The sequence below is a fragment of the Chroicocephalus ridibundus genome, chromosome 17 (genome assembly GCF_963924245.1).
Source record: "Chroicocephalus ridibundus chromosome 17, bChrRid1.1, whole genome shotgun sequence".
In the NCBI taxonomy this organism is placed as follows: Eukaryota; Metazoa; Chordata; class Aves; order Charadriiformes; family Laridae; genus Chroicocephalus; species Chroicocephalus ridibundus.
Window position 1 is genome coordinate 2,140,120 of NC_086300.1, and position 14,208 is coordinate 2,154,327.

The following is a 14,208-nucleotide window of genomic DNA, read 5'->3' on the forward strand; positions in this document are numbered from 1 at the left end:
ATATTTGGGATTCCTGTAAATAAACCCCAGGTTCTCTCTGCCCGAGGCCGGCAGCTCACCTCCCCGCAGCCACGCCGAGCCTTTCGCCTTCAGCTCTCGCTGGTTGTCCCGCTGCAGCCGGCACAGCCCCGGTGACACCAGCCCAGCCACGGCTCGCACCGGCCCAGCCCGGGAGAGAAAGGACCCTCGGCAGCACACGCGGCACTGGATTTGCCTCTGGCAACTAAATTTATTTAGCAAGGAAAGCTCCCGGCTGACTCCACGCCGGCCAACCGGTTACAGTTAATAAAGTATAACAGATCTGTCACGTAATCCAGAAAACAACCTCGGGCAGTTACAACTAAAAAATAAAGTGGATTTGTTTAATTTAAAAGCTCAAAAATAACAAGCCATATGTTTGTTTCTTTTTTTTAAACATGTAGTAAACACAAAAGCAATATAATCTATGATACAATGTACACTATACACAGTGGGGATGGCGGGCAGCACACGGGGGAGGAAAGGGGGCTGAAGTCCCAAAATTCGAAAGGAAATGCCACGTCGCTGGGCAACAGAAGAGCGGGGAGAAAGAAATCATCGGAGAGAAAAAACCAACACAACAACTCCTCAGTATCGGAGAAGAGACGTTAGGAGAAAAGGCGGGGGGGGGCGAGAAGATGGGCAGCATCTTAAAGGAAAATTAAATAAAGGTTAAAAAAAGCGCTCACAATACACAGTGTTTGCAATCGGGAGCGGGGAGCGTAAGGCAACGATCTCCATAGAAAAAAGGGACCTTCCAAAGGGGGTTATATAGATATTTATAGCTATTTATAGACTTTAAATATAAAGTAGGAATGTGCTGTGGAGCCTCTCCCGGCCCGCCTGTGCCGGAGCGTGCAGTCCCCTCCGTGCCCGGCTCCTGTGTGGCCGCGACACGTTTTTAGCGGGCTCCGGGCCACCGCCGGGTCACCCCGTGGGATCCGCGGGGAAGATGGGTCCCTCGCACCCTTCAGAACGGGCGGCTTCTGCCAGGGGGCCCAGGTGGTGGCAGAGGAAGGACAGGAGGACGTCCCCGAGGGCTCCTCTCCGCGGGCGGCCGTGGCCGGGGACGCTGGAGAGCTGCGGCGTCGCAGGCCGGTGGCCTCGCAGGGTCTGTCCGCAGAGGCAGGGAGCTGTGGGGCAGCTCCCGGCCCTACAAGTTCTTGGTGACCAGGTGGGTTTTATAGTGCTTTGTCAGGTGGTCGCTCCGCATGAAGCGTTTCTGGCACTGGGCGCACTCGAAGCGCTTGTCACCTGCGGGGGAAGAGCAGCGGCGGTCAGGGGGTGGCAGCCAGCGTGTCACCACCCCGGCAGCACCGTCACCGACCCGCTTTTGTCCCTCTATTCCCCTAAACCAGCCACGGTCAGGACAGCGGGGACCTCTCAGGGTGGCAGTGACGCCTGCTCTCCTTCGCTGCCGCACCACCCCAGCCCCTTCCCATGACACCGCTGTCACCACCGTCACCTGGAGAGCCCAAAGGCAGCAGAACCCTCCCCTCCCCGCGTTCTCCAGTCCCTCCCAGTAACTCAAATCGCAAGGACAACTTGCGGTGGCCCAAAATCATCCCAGTCCTCCGCTCGGCCTCAGCCCCCTTGGCTCTCGCAAGGCTCAGGACCCCGGGACGGGCTGGGGGGCGATTCGGGGGCTGCCCTGGGAGGGAGGGGACGGCGCCGGGGCGCAGAGCCGTGCCCCGCGGGGGCCGCAGACCTGTGTGGGTGCGAGCGTGCCGCTGCAGCTCGTCGCTGCGTGTGAAGCGCTTCCCGCAGAAGACCCAGTTGCAGACGAAAGGGCGCTCGCCCGTGTGCAAGCGCACGTGAGCCCGCAGCAGCGAGGTCTTGCGGAAGGTCTTGCCGCACTCGGGGATGTGGCAGATGTGCTTCTTCTTCCCTGGGTCCCCCGGCCTGCCGAGGAAAGGCGCAGTTAGCCTCGGAGGCAGGTGACGGTCCCGCAGAGCTGCCCCTCTCCCCCTCCGTGCCCACCTTTTCTCCCCATCCTTGCAGTTGGGGCAGGTACACGCCATCCGCCGCCTCTTCTCCCCGGGCTGAATCTCTCCAGACAACGCTTGCTCCATCTGGAGCTGGATCTGGGTCGGGCTCAGGCCGCTGATGGTCAGGTTGTTGCCGGAGACGTTCTGCACAGTCAGCTGCTGCTGGCCTGGGGAGGGAAAAGGGGGTGTCAGACTCTGCCCCTCCGCTCCCGGGGGGCCATGCTGCGCCCGCGCACCGGTGCTCAACGCGTCCGTCCATGCTCCTCACGCGGGTCCTGCTGATACCCTCCGGAGGCGGCCGCCGGAGGAAAGACCCCCCCCTGCGTGTGGGACGGGACTCCCCGGGCCTCGACGCCCCCAGCCCCACATGCAGCACTGCCATGGACCCCCCTTGCCCCGCCACGTGCTGGTCCCCAAGCGGGGCCGGTAAGTCCCTTTTTTCTGAATATACTGTGCGGTTTTTCAAAGTTTTCGGTTTGACCCTTCGGGGTGGGGAAATGACCAAAGAGGAAACAAAAAAGAAACTTTGAAAAAACGTGCAATATATTGACCAAAAAAACGGGACTTACCCCAGACCCTAAGGGCCGCTCCACGCTCGGGCGCTCACGGAGGCGGCAGCCTGGGCCTTGCAGAGCACCCGGCAGCTGTGACGGGGGCTGGAAAGAAGAAGACGGGGTCAGCGTCAGCAAGCGGGATCGCTGCTCTCGGGGCAGCGGGGAAGGAGGAGGAGGAGGAGTGGGATCTGACGGCGGAGTGAAGAAGGGGTGACCGCAGAGAGGGAGGACGGGATCAGGGGGCGAAGGCAGAGCAAAGGCACCACCACATCCCCTGGGAGGGAAAGCGCGAAGCTGAGGGTCGGGGCAGCCCTTTGGCAGCGCTGTGAGACACGCGGCCGCTCGGGAGGCAGCATGTCCTGGCTGAACCCCCGGCTGAGACACGACTCCACTCATTTCATACACGGCAGCAGCCAGCATGTCCTACCGGTCCCCTTTCGCAGCCAGGGCTGCAGCCAGGTCCCTGCCAGCCTTGCGGCGCGTTGCGGGCAGCAGCGCAGACAGCAGCAACATCTGCCTGTGGCATCTCCCCGATGCTCACGGCTGGCCCCACATTTACACGCGAAGCAGCAATTAAAATCCCCCTTAATAGCAACCCCAGCGAGGACAGCTGCCCGCTGCGGAGCACGAAACCACGCTGGCCCGTGTTTTATGCTGACATGGTTTAGTCAAGCAAGAAAGAACAGCTTCCAACTGCAAAACTGAGCTGGGACTCCTGCTGGTTCTTGCTGAGAGAGAAACCACCGCACGGCAGCAGGTCTTTCTGGATCAGAAAGCAGATAAACTTCCCTCAGACACAGCTTCCTCCCCTCGGCTCCCTGGTGGCAGCCCACACCGCTGGGACTGGGCTGGGGAAGCTCTGCTGGGCAGGACAGGACAGAGCGGCTGCTGGGACGTGTCTCTCCTGGCAGTGGGGAGATGAGCAGGCGACGCGGGATCAGGCACGCGCCGGGGCTGTCTGCGGCTCGCAGTCTCCTCCAGCCACTGGCCAGGGCCATGGCTGGCTATTTTTAGCTTAAGGAAGACACCTGTCCCACGGAGGCGAGGGGCTGGGTTCACTCTCAGGGAACGGTGATCCCTCGCTAGAGCTTGGAGGAGCCAAAGCCCATGTGCGTGAGCGCAAATCTCTTGGTTCAGCTACTGGAAACCCAAACCAGCCGCCTTTACACCCAGCAGCTGCGAGGGGGGATGTCCCAGCCCCGGGACCAGGACCTGGCAGTGCGATCTGTGGTAGGGGCCGCTGGTCCAGACGCGCAGCCGGAGGGAAAGGCCCGGTGCACCATGTCTCTCTGCCTGGCTGGGTCCCAGCTCGCCCAAAGACACGCGTCTCAGCCCAAAGGTCTGGGCACAGCTCAGCCTTCCCCCCGCGCGCGGCTCAGGAGCAAACAGAGCCTCAGCCCCTGCGCTCAGACATGTCCTGCAGCTCGGCACGACCGCAGAGCCTGACCCTGCAGGCGGCTGTCTCCGCTAACCACCCTCCCTGACACAGCTCATCAGGACAGGCTTGGAAACACCCAGCAGAACCACCAAACAGACACCCTACGAAACACCCGGGGCCTCCTGGAGCGGTGGGAGCTAGAGAAGCTGATGACATTTAACAGTCAGCAACATTCAGCTTCAGGGTACGCGGGATCTGTTTACAAAGCCTGCTGCAGCTTGGGGGGGCTTTCTGTCCTCCGGATCAAGGAGCTGCCTACATCCTGCCGTCCCCCCTGCCCCGCCGCAGAGCAGTGCGCAGCCCACCTCCAGTGTTGGTGATGGTGACAGGCACGCCCTGGACTTGCACGCCGTTGATGTTGATGGTCTGCATGGCCTGTGCCGCAGCCGCCAGCTGAGCCGCATTCAAGCTGATGATGCCTCCGGCGGGGGCAATCTTTGGCAGGGTGCGTTCCTTGCGCGTGGCTGGTTTCTTGCTGCTGCCCCCCGTGCCGGAGCTGCGGGACACGGGGCTGCTGCAAGAGGTTCCAGATGGAGCCACCGTCATGGCTGGGGCTTCCTGGAGCAGCACCGTCTGCAGCTCACCCGACGGCGTTTTGAAGTACACCTGATGGGAGGAGAGAAGAGGAATGAGACCAGACAATGTCACGGGGCAGACCCCTCTCCACCGCCACCCTCCACGCACAACCCAGAAATCTGGGCCTGTGATGAGCCAAAGTGCGGGAGACGTTGCCCGAGCATCTGACGACCCTTTGTGGGTCTCCTGAAGAAGGTCCTGGCCTTGCATGGCAGCAAAGGGCTGATCTAGCCTTGCAGCCTGGTTTCTAAAGGCAACACTAACGACAGTCCTGCAGGCTGGAGCCCCGCTCCCCCACCTCCCTCCATCTCCCAAGAGCTTCTGAGCAGGCTGGCTCATCCAAACTCCAGCTGGTGGCACAGCAGAGGTTTCAAGGACACTGTGCTCCTACAAGTCCTGTAAAAGCAGGGAGCCAGCAAGAGAAACTTAATAAAGCCCTGCAGAGGGAACACTGCGCTCCCAACCCTTCTTAGACATCAGAGAATCCACACAAGCGACGCCTAAACTGGATGCCAAGTTGGCATGCAGTTGTGAGCCGGGCGGCTCACAAAACCCTTCTCGTTTCTAAGGCTTGGGTGGGGGCTCAGAGGAGACACAGGGCAGAGGGGCCTTGGAGGAGGACACAGGAGGCGGTACCTGGGTAGGAGTGGGTTCCGTTGTCTGGATCTGGAAGTTCTGGGAGGATTTTTGGGGGACGGTGGGGAGCGTGGCAGAGGCAGCCTGGACCACACGCAGGGCCTGCTGCGGGATCTGCACCACCTGCGACTCCTGCTTGGGCTGCACCACCTGGACCTGCTGCACCACGGCCGGCTGGCCGGAGCCCGGGCTCTGCACGATGAGCAGGTTGTTGCCCGCCTGGATGATGTTCTCCGCCGTGGTCTCTATTAACACCGTCTCCACCTGCTCGGCCACGGCCACGGCAGCAGGCTGGGAGGGAGACATGGCTTTCTTTCGAGTCTTTTTGCTGGGCTTTGAGGGACTCTCTGCAAGGATCTGAGCCTGCGTGCCTGACTCAGCGGTGTTCACCAGGTTGTTCACGGGCAGGGTAAGAGTCACGTTGCTGCCACCAGCTAACTTGACCACGTTGCTCGTGCCCTGTGCTGGCGAAGCTCCACCCTTCTGTGCCGGAGCTGGTTTGATGGGCACGGGCTTGTGAGAGGAAGAGGAAGGGGTGAGGATCGCTTGATTTGTGCCTGGAATAATCTGGATCTGGTTGGTGAGGTTGGGCTGGACCTGGATGGTCTGTCCCCCTGCGGCCTGGATCTGGGGCACTGCCTGGTACTGGATGTTGGTGGACGAGCGGGTGCCCTTGTTGATGACAGTTGGGTTCTGGATGGCAAAAACCAGCTGCCCCCCGGTGTAGGAGGTGCCGACCTGAGAGCCCTGGATCTGGAAGAGATTCCCTTTTGACGACAGGATCCCAAAGCTGTTCTTTCCGGAGCCCAGCGGGAGCGGAGCAGGTTTGATGGGGACAAGTTTGCGAGGCGTTGGCTGAGGAGGGGCAGGAGGAGTCACGGCGGCTTCCACTGCAGGGGGACCGATTTTGCTACATGTCGCTGCGAGGAGGGCAAGAGGAGACGGCTGGGAGTCCTGGGGAGCCAGGAGGGAGACAGGTAAGTTAGAGACAGGGGCTTGTGCCAAACATCTGGAGACCGATTCAGCGAAGGAAAGGGTACACACTATCGAAAGCAATCCCGTCCATGCCAATGAGACAGCCCTTATTAAGGGAATTGCTAAATTACCCATACCACATGTGCCTTAGCTCACCCCAGCCACACTACTTTTAGCCATCAGGATGGTGAAAGCCTTTTAATCATGTGCCTATGTTCTTACAACGCCTATAAAGCTGCAAATACCCTGCACGTCTGCTGGACTTACACCCAGTACACACACCCTGGAGTGTTCCATGCAGTTTTAATTCCGAGACCCCCTTGCGATATCAGCTGCTAACACAACCCAAGAGATCCTTAAGGAAAACACAGTGTGGGAAGGAGAAACAACGCTCCGGAAGAGTTGGCGTCGGAGCTGGGAACAAGGCCAGAGCGCGGCTCCCCAGCCTGTCCTGCAACCAGCTCTCCTCCTGACGTGGCAATGCTGGCTACGGCAGAGACAGGAGGGGCTGAATGACGTAGCTTTTGCTGTCCTGCACCCCAGGACACATCCCTCCACCCCAGCGGGGAGGTAGGAGCCCACCGATCCCCCGTACTCACCTGGCCAGTGGAGGCGGCCGGCTGCAGGTATTCACTGGGGCTGACGGCAGCAGTCGCAGCCATGCTGTCTCTCAATCTGCGAGGAGGAAGCAGAGAGACGGAGGAGTAAGACCAGCAGGAAAAGTCGAGACCACAGCTCCCCAGTGTGCCCAGCCCAAGGCCCCGATGCCGGGGGGACTCTCCCAGCGTCTCCCTGCATCACCCAAAATGTCACACCTCACCCACACGCCTTCAGTGGGGGATTACAAAGGGGCTAGAGGAATCTCATCACCCTCTCCTCACACCTTCCTTTGCCTGTCACCAAAGGAAAACGCCAATTACGGTGGGCAACCAGCTGCTGCTCTCATTCATTTGCCTGCATCCCAGCATAGCCTTGACCTGAAGCCATGGCCCCCCCAGGCTGAGACACCACCGCTGCCCTCCGGAGACCCCGGCAGAGGCAGGCATGCCCGGCAAGCCGACGGCCTCCCGCTTCCCAGGTCATGCCATCTCCCTGCCACTTGTTTTTCTGACTTTGGAAATCTCAAAGGACAGAGTTTTGGTACGGAATCGTGTTTTTCGAGGCTGGAAAAACATTGTTTCAATTATTTTGGTATGCCATGGGTGCTGAGTGTTTGTAAGTCGTTACGTAATTAAAAGGTCACTTCGGGGAATAAAAAAAGCTGCCGGCGCTGGCTGGCAGCGGGACCTCGGGAAGCTGAGAAAAGCTGTTGGGGAGCGGGGAGGAGAGAGAGCAGCAGGCGGCACATGGAGGAGAGGAGGCGCCTGCAGGAGCCAGGGCCGCAGACCCTACAGCTTCCCTGGGATCCTCACACCGGGGAGAGGAGAAAGGCGAAGTTACGGCGGAGGAGCCGGTTGCTCGAGGGCCTCGGCACAGGTGGGCAGGGAGGGCGCAGGGCAAGTGGCTGCGGCTCCTCTGACGGCGCGGTGGGAGCGTGGGACAAGGCAGGCAATGGCACGGGGAACCCGAGGGGCAGCTGCGAGGACGGGGGCGATTCATTGCCCCCCGTGGCTTCACAACCTCCAACAATCATCACTTCTGCTGCCCCAAATGCCGCAGAGCAGGAACACCGAGGCTGAGGCTCTTCTTGCCACTGGGACAGCAACGACAGTTTCTTTTTAAAGGTTTAATAGGGCAAAGCCAGGGAAAGAGACTCCTAAATCCACGCAATTTGCTAAACCTTTTGTTCTGGACTAGAAAGACATTTCATCCTCGACAGTTCCTTTGGCAAATTCCCCAGTCACCCCCATCCAGCAGTCGCTGTATGGCTCAATAGCCTGATAATATTTGCCTGGACAATGTGCCAGGGAAAACTTGTCTGAGCTCGAACACTTTATTACCGCTGCTGACAATGTCCTGACTTCAAATGGGGAATTATGGCCGTCTGAGGAATATGGATGCTTGGGGTTTACTCAGGGCGTCTCTGAAACGCAGCCCCGGCACGGATGAGGCGATGGGAAGCTAGTGCTGTGGTATTTAGAGATGCTTGGATGGCAGGAGCGATGGGAAGCACTGGCATAGGATAAGTAACATGATGAAGATAGGAAGCCCCAGATGGCTTATAACACACCGTCCCAGCCAAAAATTAACTGTTGTCTAAGCACTGTGAGTGGCTTTTTGCTGCTCACTGGGACCGGGCAAGAAGAGCACCCCAGGACCGCGGCAGAGCGCTGGTCTCTGGCTCCCGGCAGGCAATGGGAAGAGCTGGCCCAGGCAGAGGTTCTATTTAACGACCTCGCGCCCCTGCCTGGGGAGCTGCGGGAGATCCAGGGTTGGACAAGGGGACAATGCGGATGGGGAAAACTAGGTGTGGGTTTTGTTTCAAAGGGAGCAAACTCTAAGCTCCGCAGCCCAGCGTGGCAAAGGCTCAGCAGCATCTATCGCAGCGGAGGCGAGAGGCGTCAGCACAGGCTGGCTGAGGGCGACAGGGCCAGCACCCAACCTCAGAACGGGCAAACCTGACCTTCCTTGAAGCATCATCCGCTGCCAGCACGTGGCTGCGGGAGCCCCAGCCAAAAGGCACACATCTGCCTTGGGAAAATAAATGAGTTCTTTTGCTTTGACACTCTCCGCTAGCAGGGACAGCGCAGGCGCTGCACACATGGCTGTCCAACGCGAGGGCCGGTCGTCGCATCTGAGAATCATAGGATTGTCTAAGGTTGGAAGGGACCTTTAAGATCATCAAGCCCAAGCTTAAGGCTGGGAGAAAAGTCCTGTAGGTAATTGAGATGCAGCCAACGCTCGCATAAAACCAGAGGTGGGCACCCTCAGCTCCCCCTGCACCCCTCGGCTGTCCTGCGCAACGCAGACCGAGACAGACGTCTCCTCCCTGGGAACGCGGAGCCTTTCGCCAAAGAGAAAGCTGCTAAGAAACTGAACGATCGGGCCCCCAGCCAAGTCACCAAGGAGCCGGCTTCCCAAAGGCAGGCAGCTCGCCCCTCGCCAGCACAGGCTCCACGGCTCCTCTCGAGGCACCGCGGAGGCTCTTTCACAGCCCTGCTGCGACCGTGCGCATAAATCCTCGGGAAGAGTCAGGTCAGAGTCCCAGGCCCCTGGGACGGCATCGCATGGAAATTACTCGCCCCGTTCCTTAGCGAAGGGCATCCATTCCCTTGAAGCCACTGGCTGCTGCTCGCTGTGGCAACCTCCCGGAGACGAAAGCATCAGACGCTCGCACCCAGCAAGCTGGCCTGCGATAAAAGGACGCTTTCTTCCCAGAAAGCCGGGAGCTTGTACGGCTGCCCGAGTTCAACGGCTGCACCCTCCCTTTCAGCAGAATTAGGGCACTGCTGAGGATTAACAGCCCTGACTACAAACAAGAGCGATGCTGAGCTGGCCAGAAAGAGAGACACATACCAGGAGCGATCCCATTAGCCCGAACAAATAAATAAGGATAATGACTGGGGGAGAAGCCCAGTGTCGCCGCAGTTGCGGTGTAATCCCTCCACGAGTTTCTCACTTGTAGAATTTACGTCCGAGTCCAGAAGTGACAGTTTCACATCCTGAGGGTGTAACGTGGTATAAACCTACTCACAGCGTGGTGAAACCAAGCGGGTACCAAAGCACACGGCTTCACTCTCCAGGTGTTTGCCCAGAACAGAACTGGGAGCGGGACTGTCACTGCCTGCGGGGAACGTTTCTGTATCTATCCTGGGGGATACAGGCCCTTTTGAGAGGCAGGAGCTCCCTCCAGCACCCTCTCACAGACACGCACCATGAAACCATCGCCTGCTGCGTGTTACGCACTTATTCACACCCCACGAAGAATTTGCTGAGCAGTTCAGGTCCAGTTTGCCCTTCTGAAAACCCCCAGCCAAGCCTCAAGTGGAAGAGGACTCTCCCTTAAGGCAATTAAAGAGCATTTATTCATAAAATTAATTTTTCTCTGGCCACTTCCTCTTCCTCCGCTTGGCACAAGTGCAGTTTTGTATGGAAACCATCTCCCTGCAGACTGGAAACAACGGCCTCCTCACCCCTTCCCTGCCTTCACCCCTGTAAAAGGGCAAAGCAACCAAAACCGCAGTGATTTCTGGCTCAAGAAGAGTTTCCTCTGTTGCGTTCCTCAAACGAGCACAACCAGGACTCATTCTGTCCCCAGGACACACGGACCAAGTGCCTTGTGTCCCAGCCAACTGCCCAGATACCCTGAGGTCTGCCTGACGGCGCTTCGAGGAGCTCTCGGAGCCCGCCGTGAGCTTATGGCACATGGAAAAAAAAGTCCCCGGGACTGTAGCGATGGAGCTGTAGGAAGAGAAAACTTACCAACCGCGCCAGCCCATGAGACCCCATGTCCAGCCGGAGGAAACGCCCGCTAGCAGCCAGCTGGACCGCTCACACCAGCACGATTGGTAGGTTTGCTCAGAGGCGGCTCCTTTGCTTCTCACAAGAATTTATTTACTTTGGAAACTGGGCCATTATCTTCAATATTCTACAAGAGATATAAAGGGGAGAGATGGGTTTTTTTCACTCCTAACCAGGGCAAGCTCTCCTCCGCAGGATCTACGGCTTCCAGCTCGGCAGAGCAGCCCGGCACAGAGGCAAACGCAGCCCAGAAGGCACCTGCCAGTCCTCACAGCCACAACCAGCGCCCCGTCCTGCAGCTCGAGCAGCGGTGGGCACTTCTACCCAGCTACAAAACTCCCTCCTGGGGGGGGTCTGGAGAAGTTTTGTGTATTTTAGACCACGATTTCAAGCCTTATCACCACAATATCCTTGTTACCTTCCACAGCCCCCCTCTGAGAGACAAAATACCATACCAACTTACAGATGGGGCACAGGTATTCCAGTAGCAGGGGAGTCTCTGCTCCCCAAAACACCCTTCCCATCTGCCTGATGGATCTTTCTGGGGGGACATGGTGTTAACGTGATCCTAACTTTACGCATTTGGTTTAAACCAATTGACACATCTGATCCAAGTTACCACAGTTTTAATTAGCACCTTGAGCGTGAAGGTGAATCAGAGTCCCCTAAAATCCACGAAAGACCTTGGCAACAGCAAAAAAGTGCTCAGGATTATGAAGCCAAGCACAGTCATAGGGGAAAGAAAACACACCGATGGTAACAGCCCCATTTGTTTGTCAGGGCAATAAGTGAGTATTCAAAGCCGGGTACAAAGCAGCTGAAACACCTGCATATTTACATATTAACAGCAGGAAATCAAGCAACGTTTTAGAATAAACTGGCTAGGATTTCTGTTGTTGTTCTTTTAATTCCTGGCCCGACTCGGACACGCCTGTGACAACACAGCCACTTGCCAACATCAGAGTTTGTTTTCTCCTTCCCTGATGCTGGGGGGAAATTCCCTGGTGCTTTGGCTGTGTTTGAGGAGGAGGAAAAGCAGCTAAAATAAAGCGAGCCAGGCCAGACCGCGCTGCCGAGGATGCACAGGCACTATGCGGAAGGACCCGGGGAGGAGGGAGCAGCTCCTCACTCCGCACATCCAAGCAAGGAAAGGTTTTGAGGTGCAGGGAGCAAGCGGATCGCGAGGCACCCCCAGAGTGACGAGAGGCCCCAGTGGAAACTTCCAGCAGCATCAATTTGTTGCTCCCTGCGCAGCTGAGATCCCCTCGGGATCAGGGATGACGGGCCTCAGTCCTCACATCCCTGCTGCCCCCCAGCCCTGGGACGGCTCCCCCAGCCCAGCTCTGCCCTGCAGCCCCCAGTGCCCGAGAGGAACGAGCCCGAATCCCCCTCCAACATCCCAGGGGCCAGAACGGGGCGGGGGGGGGGGGGGCTGAAAATACCCTTCCCCGTACAGCCCCCCCTCGACACACAGCAGCACCCCACCTACTGCGCACCACTCCAGCTGCCCCCCAGCCCCTCGCACCCCGCCCCCAGACCTTAGGGGACCCCCACCACAGCTGGGCAACGCGCCCCTCCTCGCCCCCCACGCGTGGGGGTTCCCAGGCCCGACCACCCCCCCCCCGCGCCCGCTCCCCGACGACACGGGCACCCCCGGCCCCCCGCAGCAGCCCGGGCACCCCCGGTAGGGTCGCCCCTCCCGGACACACCTCCGCCCCCCCGCGCCGGGCACCCTTTGGAGCGCGGGGCGGCCGTGGCGGACCCCAACCGCCGCCGGGCACCCCCGGCACCCCGCCGCCACGTACCGGGGCACCCCCCGCACACGGCCCGGACCCCCCCCGGCGGCGGGGCCGCCCCTCCCGCCGGCGGCGGCGGTCCCCGGGGAGGCGGGCCGAGATGGCGGGCCCGCCCCCGACCGGGCCTCGGCCCCGGAAGCGCCGCCCGCCCGCCCGGAGCTCGGGGAGGGCGGGCCGGGAAGGCCGCACGCCCCTTCCGGGCCCGGCGCCACTGTCGCTGCCGCCCCCCGCGCCGCCGCCCCCCGCTCCAGCGCGCCCGCCCCCGCCGAGGGCCCGCACACACCGGCCGGAACGGCGGCGGCGGCTCCGACCCCCTCACGGCGCCATCTTCCTCCTCCGGGGCCTCCTGGGCACCGCCCTGTATAGCCCGCCCCCTCGGCAGCGGCTTCACCAATCGTCACCCGGCTTGTCAGCGCTCTGGCCAACAGACGGCGAGGTACCTTACCGCTGGCCAATCAGCCGCCGCTTGCCGCTTGATGGGCAGCTCCGCCGAGCAATAGGACCCGTGATGGAGTGACAGCTCACCCAATGAACGCGGGCCTCCGGGGTGACGGACGGAAGAGGAGACCCAATGGGAGGGCAGAGCTCTGATTGACAGCGCGGTTGGCTAATGGGAGCAAGCCCAGCCTGTCGCGATCCGCTGGTTGATTGACAAGTCTTCGAGGCGGAGGAGGCGGACTTCCTCGTGGGCGGGAGCCACCAAAAATCCGCCTCCCGGTTGGTCCCGACCATCTTGATTGACACTCAGAGAAGACAATGGGAGACGCGAGGCGGCCCAGCTCCGCTTGTGATTGGCCGCGTGCCCCGGGAGGGGTGGGGCGTGTGGAACGTTGAAGCCTGATGACGGCGGCGGGGTTCCCGCGGGGATGGGAAGTTTCGGGGATCTCCGTGGGGGCTCGGACGCTCCTGGGACCCCGTGGGGCCGGGGGTGTCTCCGGTGTTGCAGCCCCCCCCACCCCAAGCCCGGGGGGCGGTGGCGGGGCCTCCCGCGGCTGAGCCGAGGCCGGGCCTCACCCCCCCGGCGGAAACCGAGGCACCGGGGGGGGCCCGTCACCGTCCGCTCGGGGGACAGCACAGGCGGCAGCTCTGGACCCCCACCCGCCCGGCCCGGCCCAGTCCCCCAGTGGGGGAGAAAACCGGGGGGGACACCCCAAGCCTGGTGGCAGCCGGGACCCCCGCTCCCGAGGGACCCTGTACCCCAGGGGTGGGGTTACCGGGGGGCTTGGGGTGCTCAGAGGGGGGTCAGGGGCCACAGTGCTCTCGCAGGGGTTGGGGCGATGCAGGGGGGGTGTCGGGGTGCTTGGAGGGCATTTGGGTCCCCGTTCCCCTCGCAGGGGTCGGGGTGCTCCATCTCCCTCCGGGGATCAGGGTGCTCAGAGGGGGTCGGGGTCCCCAGTCCCCTTGCAGGGGTTGGGGTGCTTGGGGAGGGGGTGTGATGTCAGGGTGTTTGGAGGATTTTGGGGTGCCCAGTCCCCTTGCAGGGATCAGGGTGCTCAGAGGGGGGTCAGGGTGCTTGGGGGGGGCGGGAATCAGGGTGCTCCATCTCCCTGCAGGGATCAGGGTGCTCAGAGGGGGTCAGGGTCCCCAGGGCCCTCACAGGGGTCGGGGGGTGCTTGGGGAGGGCGTCAGGCTGCTTGGAGGGCATTTGGGTCCCCGTTCCTCTCGCAGCGGTCGGGGTGCTCCATCTCCCTGCAGGGATCAGGGTGCTCAGAGAGGGGTCAGGGTCCCCAGGGCCCTTGCAGGTGTCGAGGTGCTCAGGGTGGTGGTGGGGGGTGTCAGGGTGCTTGGAGGGCATTTAGGCTCCCCGTCCCCTCGCAGCAGTTGTG

At 60.7% G+C, this 14,208-nt stretch overlaps 1 protein-coding gene across 5 annotated transcripts; it reads right to left on the reverse strand.

Annotated features, from left to right (window-relative positions):
* Window positions 1-469: 469 nt before the first annotated feature.
* SP2 (Sp2 transcription factor) lies at window positions 470-12,774 on the reverse strand. Of its 5 annotated transcripts, none has more exons than XM_063354253.1 (8): window positions 12,666-12,730; window positions 10,548-10,713; window positions 6,785-6,860; window positions 5,211-6,164; window positions 4,304-4,604; window positions 1,999-2,173; window positions 1,727-1,920; window positions 470-1,272 (listed from the first exon to the last, which is right to left on the reverse strand). In XM_063354253.1, the coding sequence occupies exons 3-8, from the start codon at window positions 6,845-6,847 to the stop codon at window positions 1,172-1,174; spliced, it is 1,788 nt and encodes a 595-aa protein (XP_063210323.1). In that variant the 5' UTR covers window positions 6,848-6,860; window positions 10,548-10,713; window positions 12,666-12,730; the 3' UTR covers window positions 470-1,171. The 5 variants fall into 5 exon arrangements, with proteins under 5 accessions (XP_063210323.1, XP_063210324.1, XP_063210322.1 ...); XM_063354254.1 differs by lacking the exon at window positions 12,666-12,730 and adding an exon at window positions 12,392-12,477; XM_063354252.1 differs by lacking the exon at window positions 10,548-10,713 and having other exon boundaries at window positions 12,666-12,774.
* Window positions 12,775-14,208: the final 1,434 nt, after the last annotated feature.

Coding starts and splice junctions, on each gene's coding strand:
- SP2 (XM_063354252.1), bottom strand. CDS start 6,847: ATGGCTGCGACTGCTGCCGTCAGCCCCAGTGAATACCTGCAGCCGGCC. Junction 1,921..1,998: donor TGCAAGGATGGGGAGAAAAG/GTGGGCACGGAG, acceptor TTTCCTCGGCAG/GCCGGGGGACCCAGGGAAGA. Junction 1,273..1,726: donor GCACGCTCGCACCCACACAG/GTCTGCGGCCCC, acceptor CTTCCCCCGCAG/GTGACAAGCGCTTCGAGTGC.